We start from the raw sequence: 19,979 nt of genomic DNA on the forward strand, positions 1-19,979 counted from the left end.
GATACCAGCCTTTAACAATAAGCTGTATGCCTCACTGTGGAAGTGGCTACGATTATCTTTTATGTGTAAGGCAACATCAGACGTGACTTAAACATTGCTTTTCTGACTTTGTAAAACAAAATATAACAAATAAATACATAGATATACATTTACTGAATTACTTGGTAAAACATCCTCAAAATGAGCAGGAAATATACAATTCCAGTACGTGATGTATACAGTATATACACATAGGATTGAATTGTTGAACCGTCGTCACTAGTCTATATCCACAAAGTTCCACTTCCGAGATTGCTCTGGTGCCGCAGGAAATTCCGTGTTTGAATTTTTTTTCTCCCATCCTGGAATGCTGTGTGGACTAGCCAGACCCTCCTCCGCAGCGCTGTGGAGGAGGGTCTGGCAAACCGGGACTACATTGTCACTGATAACCCGCTTTAGCCAATATCAATATCAGATCGGTGTATCCCTAGTGATGAAGTAGCCTATATGATAAGGGAGAGAGAACAAAAAAAACATTATTTTTCTGTTACACAACTACAATTGGGACAGCTGCTCACACTCTGTTTGAATCTGATTTTGTGATAACATCGGTCATCTTTTAACCATCAAGCAGTCCATCGCCTCCTCTAGATGTTTAAAGATTGACATTTTGAGTTTCCAAATGGCACTCCTTGAGAATCCTGTACAGGAGTGTCATGTTAATGCAGCACTTTGTCAGCTACAGTAGGTCTAAAACAACACCTGCAGTGACCTCTGAGCCCTGGCTTGCCTCCAGGACACCCAGGGAGCTTCTCATTTTCCCTCTCTATTTAAGTTTTTATTGTTTTTTTCTACAACACATGCCGTTTATCCAAAACACCTTACAGGAGCACCAGTGCAGACATTTCCAACATGGGTGGTCCCAACAGGAAACCTGACTCAGATAATGAGTTTCACTGTTTTTTAAAGTCCAATAATTGCAACATCTTTCCAAATGTCAACAAGGAATTGTGTTAAATAATCCCCTGATTTCAATATTGACCAAAAATAATCGTGATTATGATTCTTCACCCCCCCATAATTGAGCAGCCCTAGTGCACTGTTTAACCCACTGAGCTCATCAGGACATGTATGCTCCATTTTTCTCCCCTTTTCATTTTAGTGTCTCATCAGTCAAACATGTGAGTGACATTGTTTAGTTTAATAGGCTGCAGTGGCGTACAACACTTTTGGTTTGCACCAAGCTTCCCAAAGATAACTTGTTAACCACAGAGTGGCTAGTGGTAGTGGCTTGTCTTTGTTTTTCTCTGTCTTCAGCCATATTCACAGTTAATGTCAGACAGCTACACAGTTCTGCTCTGTATTAGCCACACAAGCTGCTGTGCAGCAATGGGTTTTTCTGATATATATATATATATATATATATATATATATATATATATATATATACACCTTATATATACACCTTATATACCTTGTGAACATTAATTAGTGGACATTGTCAATAAAGTTCAATGTGTCTGATACAAATACTGCATTATAGTGACAGGTTTTAAATGAGTGTGTAGCCTTAACTAAGACTAGAACAAGCAATTGTTTCATTGTCATTTAATCTAACCATTATTTTTCTTGATTTAGTGTGTTTGTTAACCCAATGGGATTTCTTCAAATGTCTCATTTTATCTGACCAACAGTCCAAAACCAAAGGATATTCAGTGTAATGATATAAAATAGAATGGCAGCACATTTCTCATATTTGAAAAGCTGGAACCAAAGAATGTTTGACATTTGTGATATTATAACAATGTCATTTAAACAATCAGTTGCCGGTAAATTTTCTGTCAGTCCACTAATAAATGCACCAACTAATCATCAACCCAGCGTTATGTCAGGTGTCGGAGCGGAGAGAAAGGCTGCAGCTGCCTGTAGTGCTGGCTATAGATGGACAGTTGGCCACGTCACTGGATAAATGACTGCAGTATTAGCGCGGCAGTATGACTGGAATGACTCAGCATTTACGAGCAGCACTTGCCGGACACACACACAGACAAGCGTTCCTGAGCAGCTCCGCATTCTCTGGATGCTGGTGCTGTTTTTGGCCCGCCCTCTAAGGCCCTAAGACATATATCATCAATATTATCAACTATTCCGACGCCATTTATGATCACGTGTAAGATGGGAAAAATGAACTGAGCAACGTAGGCGGTTTCGAATCACCGTGCTGTCATGTGTGCTGAGTGTGATGCACTGTTGTTGCATGATAGTTCCCTTAAACACACTCCACACTGTACTAACATTTAATCTTTTGCTTGCGTTTTCATAATTCAATTGTGTCTACATCTATTAGAAATGTAGCTTTTCTTCATATATTTTTTAGTTTTTTTTAAACTAGTGGCTAGGGCTGTAACTCAAGATTATTTTCATTGTTGAATAATCTGTTGATTATTTACTCGATTAATGGATTAGTTGTTGGGTCTATAAAATGTCGAAAAAAGGTATAGAAATGTCAATCCGTGTTTTCCAAAGCCTAAGTTGACGTCCTCAAACGACTTGTTTGGTCCACAACTCACAGAGGAGTGAAGAAACTCAAAAAATATTCACAATTAAGGAGATGCAATCAGAGAATTTGTCATTTTTATCATAAAAAAGACTCAAACCGATTAGTCGATTATCAGAATAGTTGCCGATTAATTTAATAGTTGACAATCAATCAATTAATCTTTGCACCTCTTCCAGTGGCATGGACATTCTGCCTACCAGGGGGTGTTCATTTTTCAAAATTCAAGGCGTTTCTTTTATCAACAAAAAACATAAAGATAAATGCTTTATAACAGGATACATTCTCCTCTTTCTACAGTCTGTGTCAAGGATTACTGGGTTTCATAACGCTGCACAGTTACTTAGCCTTGTACGGCAGTCATGAGACACCGATCTCATTGAAAGTTTTTCATCAGTATGAAATAGTGCTTCAATAAAGATCCAAACTATTGTTGATAAAAGACCGATCTTAAGCACTGCTTTGATGTTTTTCATCTCGCTGTGCAACCACCCATGCACTCAGCATGATGTGTTGTGTAATTGTCCTCAGCGTGGCCTTATCTGGGCTTACTTTGTTGTAATACTTTTAATAATCGCACAGGTTGAAGATACGTTGTTTGACATGAGAAGGATTTACATTTTGCATGACTGCTTGGAGGGGGGGGTTCAGTCCAGGCAATCCCACTGTGGAGTCCCAAAAAAGGCAAAGCTGTCCCCTGACAGAAAAAAAAAACAAACAAAAAAAGACATTTGGGCGGTGTCCAAAATCTTTGGGAGGAAGGACCCCTCCTTCGAATCTCCCAGAGGTCTTAGTGTCTAAGGACAACTCAGTGGTTCATGAGGCTTTTTTTTTTGAGGAAGTGGACCGGGTGACATGTTCCCCTTCCCACCCTGATAGGGAGGATCCCTGTCTGTCATTCCTGGTCTGAGTTGGGAGGTCAGCGCTGCATCATGCTGAGGCTGTGGTAGGTAACGGAAGGAGTGAATGTTTTCTCAGGAAACCACGGTTCTATGAGTCACAGCTCCCCCTCTTATCACCTTCTGAATGCTTTGGGCTCACTAAGTCACCAGCTTTACTCATTCTTTGGCTGGAACGTTAGGTCAGAGTGGACTCCACTGGGGGGTTTAGATTGATCTGATGCTTCTTAAATATTCTCATGGTTGCTTCTGAGTAGGGCTGGGCAATATATGGAAATGATATCGATATCGTGATGTGAGACTAGATACTGTCTTAGATTTTGGATAATGTAAATATCGTAAGTAGAGTTGGGTTCCCGACACCCTAACGACCGGTATCTACCGGACCGAATAGCATAATTTCGGTGCCACTTAAATGCCTGCTCTGCCCTCTGATGCTTCGAAACGGACGTTAGAGGCAACAAAAAGCATTGCTTCATGTGACGCTGGTTAACATTACGCTTGACAGCAGGTAACGTTAGCCTAGCGTTAGCTAGCAGCTGGATCAAACAGGGTTAAGATGCTGACAGCTAAACGGTGTAAAGTGTGACTGTATTTCCCTGTAGAGGATTCCAACATGCGGGACCTCTAACAGTCTGCAGCTGCCTCGCCAGCCTCAAGGTGCATTCAAAGTTATTGTAAAATACCCTTTTCCCATCTAGTGGTTGTTTTGTCGTTTACCAGCAATTCACTGGTGAAATAAGTTCATGTTAATACATTTTTAATAAATCATTTAATATTGACCATATGGCTTTAGCAATAAACTAGCCGTTATTAATTGTCGCCCACCGGAAAAAGAAAATCTTTTTTAAAAGTATTGGTTTAAGCACCGGCACTGTTTTTAAAAGTATTGTTTTAGCACTGGTGTCGGAAAAAATCCAAACGATACCCAACCATAATGGTGTTAAACATGTTTTAAAGGCTGCATTACAGTAAAGTGACTAACCACTTAGTCATTATATCCACATTATTGATAATTATTTATCCAACATCTAATTGTGAATCTATTCTTTAAAGCACCAATTGTCCACTCTGCAATATTGTCGCAATATAGACATCGAGGTATTTGGTCAATAATATCGTGATATCTGATTTTCTCCATATCGCCCAGCTCTACTCCTGAGTCACGTTTGTTCACAGTGGTGGGCTTTGAGGGATTACGTTCTGTGATGATGCCAAGGTTGCACACTCAGTGGTGCGTCAAGCTCAACAGGCCCTGTAGTAGATGTTGGTTTTTGGAGCTGTGGGTGCATTGTAGTTCTGTTCTAATGGTGACCCTCCCCTCTGGTTGTTATTCAGGTCACTGCGAAGAGGAAGCTCCTTCAGCTTCCTCACCCCCGGGCCACAATGGGACTTCAGTCTGGTGAGTACAGGCCATATATATTCCAGTTAGCAGATCTTATTAGGCCACCTGCAAGACACAGGCATTAGAGCTGCAACTAACGATTATTTTCATAGTCCATTAATCTGTTGATTGATTATTACTCGATTAGTTGTTTGGTCTATAAAATGTCAGAAAATGGTGAAGAAATGTTGATCAGTGGTTCCCAAAGCCCGAGATGACATCCTAAAATGTCTTGTTTTGTCCACAACTCAAAGATATTCAGTTTACTGTCACAGAGGAGTAAGGAAACTGAAGAAAATATTCACATTTAAGAAGCTGGAATCAGATAAATATTTCTTTTTTTTCCATAAAGAATGACTCAAACGGATTTATCGATTATCAAAGTAGTTGCCATATCATTTAATAGTTGACAACTAAACTTTGCAGCTCTAACAAGCATACAGTTTTGGCGAGTTTATTATAATTCAAAATAACCTACAGCAGAGTGGCGCCAGCACTACATGAAAAAAGGAAAGAAAATTTGGGAGGTGGTCTATAGCCAAGACACAAAGTGCCGAGCAGCAAGAAAACTACCTACCTGCTTTATTTACTTTATATCCAATATACAGTACTTGCTTGATGTATGCATTTTTTTATACACATTTACTGTCTGCACATTTCTCCAAGCTGGCTTTTGGCTGACTTCTGTCCTGTTGTGCAAACTGGGACTGCACTTGAGCACCGCTTCCCGTCATAACGTGTTTTGGCTTTAAATCTCGCCTCTGAGTTTTCAACAAAGTCTCGGAAACGGTAGCACTGTTCATTGTCACAGCGATGAAAGGCAGGTCCTTGTTGGCCCGCAGCCACTGTAACCCCGGAAAAAAAACATCCAGGCTAGAGGACAAATGTCTTATTTATTTTACTTCTTTACACTGAGCATATTAAGCATTATGCCAACCCCTAGGCATTATGTTTTTGTTCTGTCAAACAGAGCTGGCATTTATAAAAAAAAAAAAAATCTAATTTACAAAATATACATGCATAACAAGATAAAGTGTACACAGTACAGTAAAAGCCCTATATTTTCTTAACGTCTTATTATAAGCGATGGGGGTCCTACATGAACACATGTCTATCTCCACAGCGCTGTGTCAGCGCTGGAGAAGGGTCTGGCTACCGCCTATCTATTCTGGGTTAAGGAAAAAACCCTCTGGATTGTTTGTATTTCATTAAACTGAACACAACCGTCCCACGCGGCGCTAAGCCACAGTAGCGAGATAGCAAGAGGGGAGGGACTTCCTGCGCCGGATGTCAGGCTTTATCCCAGCAATGAACATCCGTTAAACCAGACTATCTTATAATAAAAGGTGAGGGTCAGTAGTTCTCTGTTTGTGTGCATGCCTTGATGTGTTGGTAATGTGTAATGAGGGGTACAGAAAAGGAGAAAAATACATCAAAACAAAAACAACTCTGACATTTTACAGTCACTTTATCCAGCCTGATAAACAACAGTCCACATGTGAGTATGGTTAAGGAAAAAATAGAGTCAACAACAGAGTCATTGCACCGACAGAAGGGTTGTATTTAACTGTGGTTATTGGCACCGAAGAGCACCTGTAGCACTATTTGAGATTTATAGACTTCTTAACACATGCTTGTGATCTATAACCGGATTGTTGCAAGTGCAGCACTAGTTTGAAAGTTATTGTCATCGGGAGAGTACTCCAAACTCTTGGCTTTATTTCACTAAGCGCTGTTTAAGACCTGGACCTGGCCTCTATACTCAACCTTCACAGCAATCACCGACCTTAATCCTTGTACCTTGGTTTTAGAGTGCCATCAGTGGAATGAAATCTGTAAACTTGGCTCTGCATTCCCTTGGAAGCTCTCATCACCGAGCTTATATCTTCATCTAATACCTTACTAAGGGACTGTGATGGCTGTTGTTATGTGGCTCCCTCATGGCTGAACAAGGCCTGTTCATGTAGCCAGAGACCAAATGCTGGATAAAGGAAATCCAGCCTGCTCAGATTTCTTACCCCCCTTACCAGAGGAACATAATAGACTCCAAACCGCTGCTGTCTGTAATAGACTGGCCTGCTTGTGGTTTACAGTCAGCCTTCAATGAGACGAGCTGATTAGAAACAGAAAAGAGCGAGCAGATTAGACGGCGAGCAGCATGACGAGTGTGGAGGCATTCCAGGGTTTACAGATGCCTGAAATGCAATCCATCGCTCGTTTGAAGGCCGAGGGGGAGAAATAAAAGCAGGGTTGGAGAGTAAGAAGGCCAACGGCTCTTCATCACATGCCAGCCTGCTGCCTTTGATTCGCAAACATGGCACACTTAGCTCATCCACCAAAGCCACGTGGACCTTGTTAGCTCACCCTTTCAATTTACTCCCCCTATTTTATCTGTGATTTATAAATCTACCAAATGCAAGCAATAAAAGAATCCTGGAAATGTCTGTCTCATTTGCCCCCCTTATCTCAACCCTGCCACTTCAAGATTGAAGGTTTTGCCAAAGCTCTGAATAAAGTTTAGCCAAGTCTTTGGGCTTTGAAGTGGTAAGGGGGGACTTTTTTCCACCCCTGTCTGGGGCAGGTCCAGGTATAGGTGGGGGTGCATTAGCCCCAAGGCGAACCTTGGAAGCAGGCGAGGCGAGCATTCCCCAGGCGCTTGGTGCATTCTCTCAGACTACATCAGGTACGCGGCCTCGGGGGGGCTTTTTGTCATGGTGAGAATGTGAGTCAGGTTTCCAACACAATGCCAAGGTGGAACAGATCAAACCAGACTGCTGGTTGGTGTAATGTGAAGGGTAATTAACAAGAGCCGGAGTCAGATTCTGTCTCTTCATGCAACAAGTTCAGGCGGCCAGAGATGTCAGCCTCAAGAGTGGCCTGTCTGATAAGCAGCATTCCAGCTTTAATCAGACGATGTGATTTAATGTGGCCGCCAGCTGCAGAGTCGCGTCAGGCTTTTCACGCACGCATTTATAATTATTGTGGGAAGGCCTTGCCAGTATCAACAGCAATTTATATTCAAACCAAGACCGACTTCTTCAGCCACCGGCTGTGTGAAGATTCCTCGGCATTCCACAGAGACCGGGATTTAAATAAATGAACCCTTGATAACCAACCCCAGTGGTTCATCCATTTCAATTAGAGATCCCAGTACAGCTGTATCATCCCTCTGCAGATACATCGCACTTTGATGTTGCATTGCAGCTGTTCAGTGTCTTGGATTCATGCCTCTGAATAGTTGATAACACCTGTTAAGTTAAATAAAGATTTTGCCTGTTTTTACTAGCTCTTTGTGATGGTTTACAGGCTTTTGACAGGTGGTTATACATGTATGTCGTAATGACCATATCCGATCAGTTTGATCTCATTTCAATGGAGACACGATCCACTTGTTTCAAACATGCACTTTGCGCTTGCACAAATGCATCATGTATTAAGTATGACCACTGGAAACCTGCAGTCCTCCACTTCCGCTTTTGTTTAAAGCAGCTCTCTGGAAGGAATTCATTAATTGGCTAATTAGTCGTGCACATCTGCACACAGATCAGTCAATGCTGCCAATTATGGATGACGTTACAGCTAAAGTTGAGCCACGTTCAACTGTTTTTTATGGGCAGCTTTATGTTACTTTGTGGGGGTCCTCTGCGTTTGAATTGCTACATCAACGCTCATTAAAGCTACAGTGTGTAGCTTATGTTGCCCCTCACGAGGAATTTTAAGTTATGACAACATTGTCGGTGTTACCACATGACGCAAACCTTCAGTGGTCGCGCACCACCCCATGTTGCTAGTAGCGTTTAACCGTCCAGTCAAGGAGGACACGGAGGATTAAAAAAAGCATGATGGACTCTTCTTTGGACCTTCTGCTGAACATGTAGGTCTTTTCTTAGCAGTACAATCCCTGACTGAAACATTTCGTGGGCGCTTCTTCAGGTTTTCAGCCAAGACTTCACCTGTTGCAGCAGTCCCCTTCGTCTCCAAAGCTGAACGCTGCTGTTGTCCTTTCTCAGCGGTGACGTAAAACGCATCACTCCAGCTGCTGTGCGCAAAAGTCACCGGACTACAGCATTTTGTAAACATAGCCATACTGAGAAATACAGAGAGAGTTTTGTGGAGTTGGGCTTGATTAGCTTTTTTATCAACTAATTTGGCAATTGCTTAAATATAATGGCTGTTCATTAATATAAAATAGTTGCGCACTATAGCTTTAAATTGAATAAAGTGGCTAGGATTGGGCATCGAGAACCGGTTCCAACTTGGAATCATTTCAAACATTACTATACCAGTGGATAAAACTGCAAACCCCATTGAATCAAAATAAAATGTTCTGTGAAATAAGCAAGTGACCCCGTTTCAACTCCACCCCTGGAAGAATTGGAATAGAGAATTGACAAGAACTGGAATCGAAAGGAAGAATCAAGATTGGAATCAGAATTGTTAAAATCGAAAATGATGCCTAACCCTAAAAGTGGCTGCATTTCCTTTTTTGTCTGGGTGTATGTGTACTCTGTGAGAAGACCAGGTTACTGTCATTTACATGTGACTGAGATGGGGCAGAACAATGGCCTGTGGGGAGGCGTAGGGGGGGCTTCTCCACCCAGCCAGCTATGCCCCCACCCCCTTCGCTAAACATACATCTTTCACTCTCTCGGTTGACCCCAATACACTTCTTTTGGCAGAACGGTTAAACAGACAACACTGCCAAAGCCTTTTGAATGTTGAAATTTGATTTACAGACTCACATGAGTCTCTCTTTCTTTGTTTTGTGTCTTTTTTTTTTATCTCCATATCTCTCTCTCTCTCCCTCCACCTCTTCCTGTCTATACCGTAAATATGTATCTTTTTTTACCAAACTGTATGAGATTACCATGTCTTGGCTAGTTTGGCTCCTATCCAAGCCAGGCCTGGGTCAGAATGCGCAGTTTCTCACGTCAAAGGATGGATTTCTCTTTGAACATCCAGCCCATGATGTCATAGTAATATAAAACCGATTTTTGTTCGAGGCTTGTTCTTCTGCCTGCCAGATTCTATCAACAGACGTGTATCTAAAGACAGAAAAGCAAAACCCCTCATTGTGTTGAAACGTGTTTGTAGTATTTGTGGCTGTTCATAATGGCTGCTGTGTTTTATAAGTTGTCTGTGTACATCATCGGGCTTTTATGTAACACACAAATCTGTCAGTCTGTCCCCAGATGAGTAACAAAGTAACCGGGCCCAGGTCGCAACAGTTTCTAAAGCCTCAGTGTGTGTGTGTAATGAGCAGATAAGGGGGAGGGGGGGGGGGTCATGATTGTTGAGTCAGACTATTTACGTTGAACCCAGCCCACCATTTGAACAAGTCGCAGCTTGGAGTGTGTTATTCCATCTGCTAGCTGCTGACAGAGGGATTTCCAAAGGTGGCTGGAACAGGATGGCTAATTTTCTTCTCTTTTTCCCTGCTGTGTCTGTTATTGCACGAGATTGCCGAGATTACGCCAGTGTCGTTTTTTTTTTTAATCTTATGTGTAAGACCCAACTAAAGGCAATATTTAACTTGGAGGGAGCTTTCACACTTAGCACGCACACTTCATGGGCGATGAGCTGCCGACTTCAGCTGACCTGAACCCACCGCCACTTTTCAGGCTTTTCTTAGTCTTAGTCGATGTTGTAATAACCTAGTCTGAATGTTTTTCTTCTCACATTTCTAACTTCCTGCACACGCACACAAATACTGCCCAATCAGCAGTGTCTGAAAATGTCTGTTCTGCAAAGAGCTGGTATAAAACAAAAGGCTTACCTCGAGTAGGTCCGCTCACTGAACTTCCTCGACTGGATTAATATCTCATGGTGTATTAGAGAGTGGTTGGCATTGGGCCCTGTTTCAAATTACTGAGCCATTTTTGTTTTTTTTATATGGTTTTAGGTCAATGTGATAAACTGTCTTCTTTGTAATGTAGCCCACCTATACCCAGTTTAGTCAGTCACTGACCTTTATAATCCTTAATGAAATAAGGTTTTAACCGTATTTATAACAATACTTAGTGTTGGTTTTTAACTAAGTCACATGTTTTATCAAATACCTTTTTAGGTTAACATTTGTATGACAATGTCTGGTATTTGTAGCCTGGTTACAATGATGTAAGACATTTGCTGGTCATTAGTATCCATTAACAACTCACCATGCCGTTGGTAACGTCAGAAGAACTAATTACTTATTATTAGGGCTGTCAATTGATTAAAGTATTAAATGTGAAATTTTTTTTTTATCTGACAATTGTTTAAAGCACTATCTAGTAAGTATGTTGATGAGATGTGTCAGCATCTATCTATTCAGGTTCAGCAGGTGATTGATTAAACACTGTCGGGAATGAAAACAATCTTAGGGATTTTTTCACAATTTTGGAAAAGAATAGACAGTTTACAAATAGTCTGCATGGATTTTCCTTGGGGAAACCTTGTGTTGTGATATGAAAATGACATACAATTATGACCATGTCAACTAACCTTTAGGGCTAATGTATTAAAAATGACCTTATCAAATTGATGTTCAGACCAATCCCATCCCTTTTATGTTGGGGGGAAAGAAATGCGTTTAAACAAAATATTTACATCCATTAGAATGGGGAGTGAATTCAAAGGAATCCTTTCCATTTTTTTATTATTATTATTACATAGGCTGAGAGATTACAGTATCATTAGCCGACTGAAAAGGTGTAATCCTAGTTGTCAATAGTGTTCTCACTTCAGTTTGAAGCATCACAACTGAAACACTAAACGGTGTCAATTGATGAGTCCCTCCCTGCCAGTTAATATCTTGCTTATTCAGTATCTTTATATACTGTCATGTTAGCTTGTCAGTTCATTCATTAGCTAGCTGTACAAGTTTAACCCAATCAGTGAAACCTCTCAGCTGTGACAGTGGATGAAAGTTTGGTGTGAGTTACACAATCTTTTGTTAATTTGCAACTCTGTTGACACAGCCTCCTATTGAGATGCAACCGACTTTGAACAAACCATGCCATTCATTGCCAACAGTGAACAGTAATGCACGCAGCGGGGGAATATTTAAAGCTGTTGAGTACAGGGTTTTTCCTGGCTCAGATTGGGCTTGTGGGGGGGGGATCGATCATGCTTACGGCAGTAAGCATGATCGGTCTGCGTACAGTAAATCACAAGAATCACAGAATCGCTGTTTTTATTCTCAATTCTTGTCATTTCGGTGCTGGTGATTTTCCTTTGGGGCTGGCTCAAACCTCTTTTGGGGGGAGGGGGGCGCCAACAGTTCCTCTATGCAGGACAAACCCTGGAGTAGAAATTGTTGAGCCGATAAGCTGTCACATTTATTTTACCGATGTGGGAAAACCAACGAGCTGCCCCCGCCAGAGAGGAAATGCCCTACACCAAGACAAACAAACACACAGCTCAGTCATTCATCAGCAGCCACCCCTGACCATTATGGGTCCATTTTTGGCCCTCCTCACCTCACTGGTCAATCAGGCGTCCTGTGTGTCCAGCCAGAAGCAGTCCTGCCTCCGTGCTTAATGGAGCGCAGTAACTGACCCCCAGGGGTCCCAGAGGCCACCAGTGCTCCTCAGGGCTTTAACAACCCTCAGCCTCAACAGGCCAGACAACTGTTCTCACCTGCCTAACGGACTCTCCCTGGCTGGCTGGCTGGCTGGCTGGCTGGCTGGCTGGCTGACTGACTGACTGACAGTCCACATGCAGGTGTTAAAGTGTCCTGCAGCCTAATTAACCCTTTCCTGTTCCCAGGAGACCTCCAGCAGTGTCTTTTGTATCTTTACAATAGAGCTACGGGGGCAATGAGCATAATTGGCCTGAAGTACAGGCGTGGAATGGGGGGGCTGTAAATCTGCTCTAGTTGTTACGCTCATTTTAGCACCCAGACTGTGGCACCCAGGATGTGTATTACAGCACAAAGCAAAGAAAAAATATGCTCATGTTATTGCCTGAAACACTAAGTATTTCAAAAGTGTTTGCTCAGAATCCCCATCTGAGATCATTTTCTGTTTAAAGTTTCGGGAGAGAGCTCCACAATCTGTACAGTGTTTTCCCTGGATTTGTGGAAAACCTAGGTGCACATATTTGGCAAGGGGGTATATGGGTCATCCCTCAAGAAAATGGACCATAATTATAACTAGGGGTGGGAATCACCAGAGGCCTCACTAGTCACAATATGATATCATCACGATACAATATTATTGCGATTTTAAACATATTGCAATATTCTGCGATATATTGCAATTAATTACCTTTTTTCCAACTTCCAATGTTTTTCCAATTTCAAATGATGGTCCCCAAAAGGAAACTTTGTCAACTTTTCCATCTGTTTATGGATTAATAATGGATCGATACTTGGCGCCTGTATCGATTAGGGCTGAACGATTAATTGCATTTTCGATAATATCGCGATATGTTAAAACGCGATTTCCTAATCGCAAAGGCTGCGATTTGATCACATGACTCACGAGAGCAATCAGTCTGCACTCCATAGAGAAAGCATCAACTAGCACGCTAACGCTACACTGTACCTTGAGCTGATTTCTGTCATTCAAACAACTCTGAGTTGTAGTTTAAAACTTTTACAGCCATTTTAATAAAATTAAGGGTTTTATTCGGGCTTGAGTCTATACATGCAGTTAATGGATACAGACACACAGAACTCAAGGCTCGGTTAGCAACGATTAGCTCTGATTAGCGGTTAGCTCCGGTTAGCGGTTAGCTCCGGTTAGCGGTTAGCTCCGTTATAAAGATATGAGTGGAGGAGCTGCCACTGAGAGGGGTAACAACCAGACTCTGATAAATGACGTTCGGGGAGCTTTCACAGCAGTGTGGCCGCGGAGTTTCAACAGTTTTATTAGTACAGTTAATCCCACGGCAAGAACACCAGCAACTAGCTAACGTAACGATAGCCTCTCTGAACAAGTGCACACGGCAGCACGCAACTTCACGAGGGGGAGGGGCTGGAGGCAGATCCTCTCTGTGCACTGTAAAAAATTACGTGTGTGTGTGTGTACTATATTTTTACTTATTTAACTGTCTAGTGTGTAATTGTGTGTTCATACTATACATTATTATATTATTCTTTGTTGAATAATACAGAAGACAAAGAGCTTAAAAAAATAATCGAATCGAAATCGCAATATTTGGGGAAAAAATCGCAATTAGATTATTTTCAAAAATCGTTCAGCCCTAGTATCGATACAGTATTGCCATGGAAAATATCGGGATACTATGCTGTATCGATTTTTTTCCCCCCACCCCTACTTATTACCATATCTGTGTCTCAAACATTGGACAAGCTAAAGCAGACAATAATAATACTTAAAAAAAAAACACTCAAAAAGCTTAAAGACAAACTTGCTTAAGAAGTCCACTGGGGACCAGCTACAATCATTAGATTTGACAAAAGTAATTTAGTGTGTTAATGCTCCCAATGATTTTACATTCATTAGGTATAGGTGGTGCCCAAAGCGGCTTGGGTGCTACGCCTTAAACCTTTATAATGACAGGGAAAACCCTGCTGTATTGCTATAGTGAGGCTGGGTGAGACGGCTGCTACTTGCGTAAGTGTCCACGGTCGACAGGACTCTTCTTCATACTCTGCATCATAAGAATGTTTAATGAGACATAAACACGTTCCAGTGATGCATGTTGAATAACATCCTGCCTGTTTCGTCTTTCCGCAGAAACGGAAACGCAGAGAGAAGGATGACAGTGACGCAGTCAGCCTCTGCAGCTTCGACTTTAAGGTAAAACCTACAGTGTGTGGGCAAAGCACATCACCAGAAAGGAAAAAAAAAAATGGCATTCTAGAGAAACCCTTTATTAAAATTTAGTCTCAGGCACACCCATTTTTGAAAGTGTTTTGATAACTTTTGTAATGGGGTTTTATAGAAAGGTGTGTAGGTGAGATGAAAGTCCCAGTGTGGAAAGTGAAGCCTATGTACATGTTAAGGAAGTAAATATTTTCTTGTTTTGTTGGGGGCCCTTAAAGCCCCCTGGATGTCTGTTAAGCCCACTGTGAGATTTCTTTTCTTAGCCATGTAGTCACAGGGATGTCCGGATCGGGAAGTATCGAATCGGAGCAGATATGGCCATTTTTTAACTGATCTGGGATTGGCAGTCAACCCAATCACCTTAAGGCGCTGACGCACCAACCTGATTATCAGCCGTCGGACAGTCTGGGGAGATCAGTGACTTGAGTCTGTTCGGTGATCGAATCGCGACTCGGTATCAGCAGATATTCAATATTTTAAACATCGGATCGGGATCTGGGGCCAAAAAAGCTGATCAGGACATCCCTAGTCACAGTCCATTTATAGGTTCACTCATAAACCATTCACAAAATGACCAATAAGAAGTCAGGAATAAACAAAATTGGTGCTAAAAACTGAATGCAATACAGGCCTTCCAACAGAAATTAAAGCCAATTCAGGGCTTATTTATGGCCCCTTTTAATAGGCCCAGTTGTCCATTTTAAGTATGTTTTGGATTTCTAACGAGTAATAGTTACTTCTTATCCGAGTTTGATTATCGTGAACTGTTTATGAGTGAATAAACCCATTTCTACTGTTGATGAATTTACTCATTCACAATTTTAATTATTAACCATAAAGAGTAACTGAAGTACAAACAAACCCAGAAACCTATGTTATTGTCAATCAATAGATGGGATATTTCATTAGTCAACAAATGATCTTGACCAACGGATCACTTTGTCCTTAAGATCTGTGTGTACTTTTTTGGTAGTCAGCATTTATTAAACCACACTGTGAGAGACCGTGGAGAATAGAGGGCAGTGTCGAACACCAAAACAATGGTACAAAGACGCCAGGGCTATTGTGTTTCAGAGCAGAGTGTTGTGCATTCCAATCCAGACTGCGGCACAGCCAGAACAGTTTGCAACATATAGAAATCTGTGCCAGGGTTCACCAAATTGACTGCAATGGGCTCCAACAGCAGGCCCAAGTGTTTTTCCTTCTGCAGGCTATAGAATGCTGCCTGTTTGCCTACACAGTAAGCATAGTACCGTGTAAGCAAACAGGTTTAGCATTCTGTGTGTCATAAACCAAACGGACTGCTTACCGAACCAACTGGTTTGTCACTTTCACAAATGAATACACTGTCACAAAGAGTTTACGAGAGGCTGTTTGTGCGACAGTCTGACACAATCTCAGCAGATAGGAGATTGGATCGTTTGTGGCAGATCCAGGGCCAGTTTTTCTGTATTCCATTATCAACTGTAATACACAGTGTCGTCATTTTCTGACTGAAAGCGGAGGAAGAGAAAGAGATACGGTCTTTGCTTCAAAATGTTCCTGCCGTGTCGTTAAGACACATCTGATGCTAACCGAAACCCCACGCTGCCATATCTGATCTTTCTGTATCTGAAGTCAGTGCTTTTCTTGGCTTATTCAGAGCATATCATCCAAATGACTAGGCTTGTCAGCGAAAGACATCTATAGATAAAGCCGGTGTTTGTTTGGTGTAGAGGCTTTTAAGATGTCCTGTTAAATCTCTAAATTGAAGAACCTGCTCTGGCGTAACTGAAAGGCGGGAGTGGCTTTGTTGGAAAAATACACCTCATTTGGTGTGTGGGTGTAAACAGAGCACTTACGTTATGTGCACATGAATCAGTCAGTTGTTTATTTTTCAGTGTAGGATGATCCTGTCATAAACGTAATACCCTCTACCAGCCATGCATGTTCATGTTATGTACTGTACATAAGTGTCTCAAAGTTTACTCCAAAGCTTAGGCTGAGGGCTGTTTTTGTCCTGCGCCTACGTTAGAGGGATCAGCAGAGACAAACGGCCGGGCCTTCTGTAACCAGTTGGATCAGTTGTTCTGATTTAAACTAAACAACGCAGGAACAGTGCTGTGGAGAGTTCCCGGGGGCCACTCCTTGATTCATATCAGAGCAGTGCTTAGTGTTTTGCTCTGACTTTCTTTTCTTTTCGAACTGAGCCGCTTGCATTACAGTCTAATCCCCCGCACACTCTGTTCCACGTACAGAGGCAGTTCTAGTCAACAATCTCCTGTTAACCATATGGCTGCTGGTGTACTGCTGCTCTTTGGCCCGGACCCCAAATAGAGTTGTTAGGTAAAAAAGTCAGAGTTGCAAGGAATAATCTTAGAAGGGTTAGGGTTAGGAGCCACGGTGCCGCTGCAAAATAGCCTCGGGAAGGAACTTGTTTTGGTGGAACATGTGTACATTCAAAAGTTGTTTTAGTCGTGCAACAGAAAACTCAGATTGGACAGATAGTCTAGCTAGCTGTCTGGATTTACCCTGCAGAGATCTGAGGAGCAGTTAACCATAGTCCTCAGAAATCCACCGGAGGTTAGAACGCCAACACAAAGAAAGTGGAAGGTAACCTGAAATCCGACCGAAAAGAGTGACATCCGGCGGAATTTCCGGTGGCACCGGAGCAATCCTGGAAGTGGAACGTCGTGAATATAGACTATGTTTTGTGTAACGTTTATTAAGATTTCAATTCAACAACTTTATTAATCCCACAATGGGCAATTAGTTAAGAGCAGCTGCAGACAACACACACATACATACATAACAGCACACAAGCTTACATACAGGCCTACACCCTAGAGAGTAGATAAACAATAATCAAAAAACAGATTTCATCCATTGAAAAGTCGAATCGCAGAAGGGATAAAAGAATTAGAGTGGCGATTAGTTTTGAAAGCAGGTAAAATATAACGAAACAACTTTTGCCATCTTGATGGCAACAGAGGAAATTCACTCTGAAGAACGTGATCTAAAGAAGACAAAATGCTCGTTTGCTACGATCAGGGCTGCAACTCATTTCGTTACTTTCATTATTGATTAGTCGGCCCGTTATTTTCCATCCCGATTCCTCCGAGCCCGAGGTGATGTCTTAGAGTGTCGTTTTTGACCAACAGTCCCCAACCAGAAGAAAATATATATTTATTGCTGTGAGAGGCTGGAACTAGAACGTTTTTGCATTTTAGCTTATAGAAATGACTGAAACATTGAATCGACTAAGGTAATAGTTGCTCCACTAATTTTCTCAGCACTGTCTGTGATTAGGAGTGTAGACTGTAAGAAAAAAAAATCCGGATAATGTCCTGGCAGAAAATTACCAGTACGTTTTTCCGTTTACAGACATTTCTGTTAATTCAAAAATGGAAAATTCTGTAGATGTACAGTACATCCTCTGTACCTTTTTTTTAAACGGACATTTCTGCTAATCCAAAAAATCTAAATACGGAAAAACACCTGTGAAGAATCGTTACAGAAAATGCCTTCATATCAACGCAGCATATTAGCTCGTATTTCTACAGACTTTTCTTACAGTGTACTGGTACACAAAATTCCTTACAATTCTGTACATTCTTGAGTTTTAGGGTCACGCAGGCTACATGAGCTATACATCCATGTAGGGATCGCCCGATACCGTTTTTTCAAGGCCGATTATTGGTAGTTAATGAAACCCATAACCGAGATTTGGAATGTTACAAACTTCAACACAAAACTTAGTTTAAATGTTTTAAGCAATTATTTAATAAATGAGAAACTTTGAACATAATACCCAGTAGAAGATAGTCAGATAGTGTTGTGGGCGGGACATTAAGTTAGACTCAGTGGGGAGAGAAACCGGAGCAGAGGGACAGACACAGAGCTGGAGCCGAGCTAAAGTAGACCACTTTTTAATTCATTAACTTTATCAGTTATCAGGCAAATAAAACGCTGATACAGATAATCTGCAAACGGGCCCTATAATCGGTCTATCCCTACATCCATAGGCTAACCTGACATGCACGGTTTATCTAATGCCGCATTTTCACTGCGTGGCACGGCGCGGCTCGACTCGCTCTTTTCTTGGTTTTACATTAGCAAAAGTTGTGGATAGTACCAGACCACAGGTTGGTCAGAGCGAACCGTCTTGAGTGCGACACACGGGACATCCTGCACAATCCCGGCATTTTATAAAAAAAATGTAACATTATTTTTGGGCATATTTAGGCCTTTATTTGACAGGACAGCTGAAGAAGTGAAAGGGGAGAGAGAGGGGGAATGACATGCAGCAAAGGGCCCCAGGTCGTAGTCGAACCCAGGCCCACCGCGTCAAGGAGTAAACTTCTATATATGGGCATCTGCTCTACCAACTGAGCTATCCCGGCGCCCCAAACCCGCCATTTTTAAATAGCCAAGCTACCGTCAATAATGACTGCATTTTATTTAATCACTCAACCAAGATTTTTCAAAAAGTGCAGCCTGTTGAACTACGCCCACACAACATACACCATGGCGTACAATTGACAAAGTGCAGACATCGTTGCCGATAAAAGGATCCAGCGAGCGTTAAAGATGACTTCACGACAGTTTTACCCTGCCTTTGTGTGACAAATGCATATTAACATGCTCAGACCTGTTGAATAGGACTGGTATAGTGGTCTAATTTGATCTCACTATATCAATATATATTATGATATAGTTCATTTTCTGAAAGAAATCAATTGGGAAACTATAGATAAAATAAACAAAAAAATGGGTAATACATTTATCTGCAAGGTAATTGGCTAATGTCTTATTTGTAACACTGATGCAACAATCTAATATTGTCATAAGGACTCAGGGTTTCCACGGGGTCTTGAAAATTCTTAAAGTCTAAATAAGTCAAAATTTTAAAAACAAATTTTAGGCCTTAAAAAGTATTACATTTGCTGAAGTATTGTGTTGTATTGTGTTTATTTTTTGATGTCGCGATATATAGGTCTTAAATTCCATTCATAATTGTCTTAAAAAGGTCTTTAAAAAGTCTTAAATTTTACTTGGTTAAACTGCAGAAAATCTGAGACTGCATTAAGGCAATATGGGATTGTTGCATCAGAGGTTTTACAGTAATAGCTACAACGGAATAAAAAGAATGGGAAGATCTCTGACTCCTTAGGGTATATTTCATCATATCATCATCCATCATTTTGATGGAAATGCTGCATGTTTCCCCTGCAGTATGTGACGCATAAGACTTATGAGGGATGTAACAATACAGTCAGCTCTCAGAGCTGGAACAAAAAAAATCCTTCTCCACTTTCATTTTGATGGAAACGCTGCATGTTTCCCCTGCAGTATGTGACGCATAAGACACTGCAGGTATTAACAAACGGAAAGCAGTAACTAAT

The 19,979-nt window shown here is 41.4% G+C and overlaps 1 protein-coding gene across 3 annotated transcripts in view; it reads left to right on the forward strand.

Annotated features, from left to right (window-relative positions):
• Nucleotides 1-19,979, forward strand: part of net1 (neuroepithelial cell transforming 1) — a 44,165-nt gene that overhangs the window by 10,060 nt on the left and 14,126 nt on the right. The window contains exons 2-4 of one of the 3 annotated variants that reach the window (XM_035995952.1): nt 3,416-3,482; nt 4,774-4,837; nt 14,506-14,568. In XM_035995952.1, the coding sequence (XP_035851845.1) occupies nt 3,469-3,482; nt 4,774-4,837; nt 14,506-14,568 (141 nt within the window). In that variant the 5' untranslated portion in view covers nt 3,416-3,468. Of the gene's footprint in view, nt 1-3,399; nt 3,483-4,773; nt 4,838-14,505; nt 14,569-19,979 lie in introns of those variants that run through there. The other 2 variants (XM_031306534.2, XM_031306533.2) reach the window with 2 other exon arrangements.

Source organism: Sander lucioperca, chromosome 20, assembly GCF_008315115.2.
Source record: "Sander lucioperca isolate FBNREF2018 chromosome 20, SLUC_FBN_1.2, whole genome shotgun sequence".
Classification (NCBI taxonomy): Eukaryota; Metazoa; Chordata; class Actinopteri; order Perciformes; family Percidae; genus Sander; species Sander lucioperca.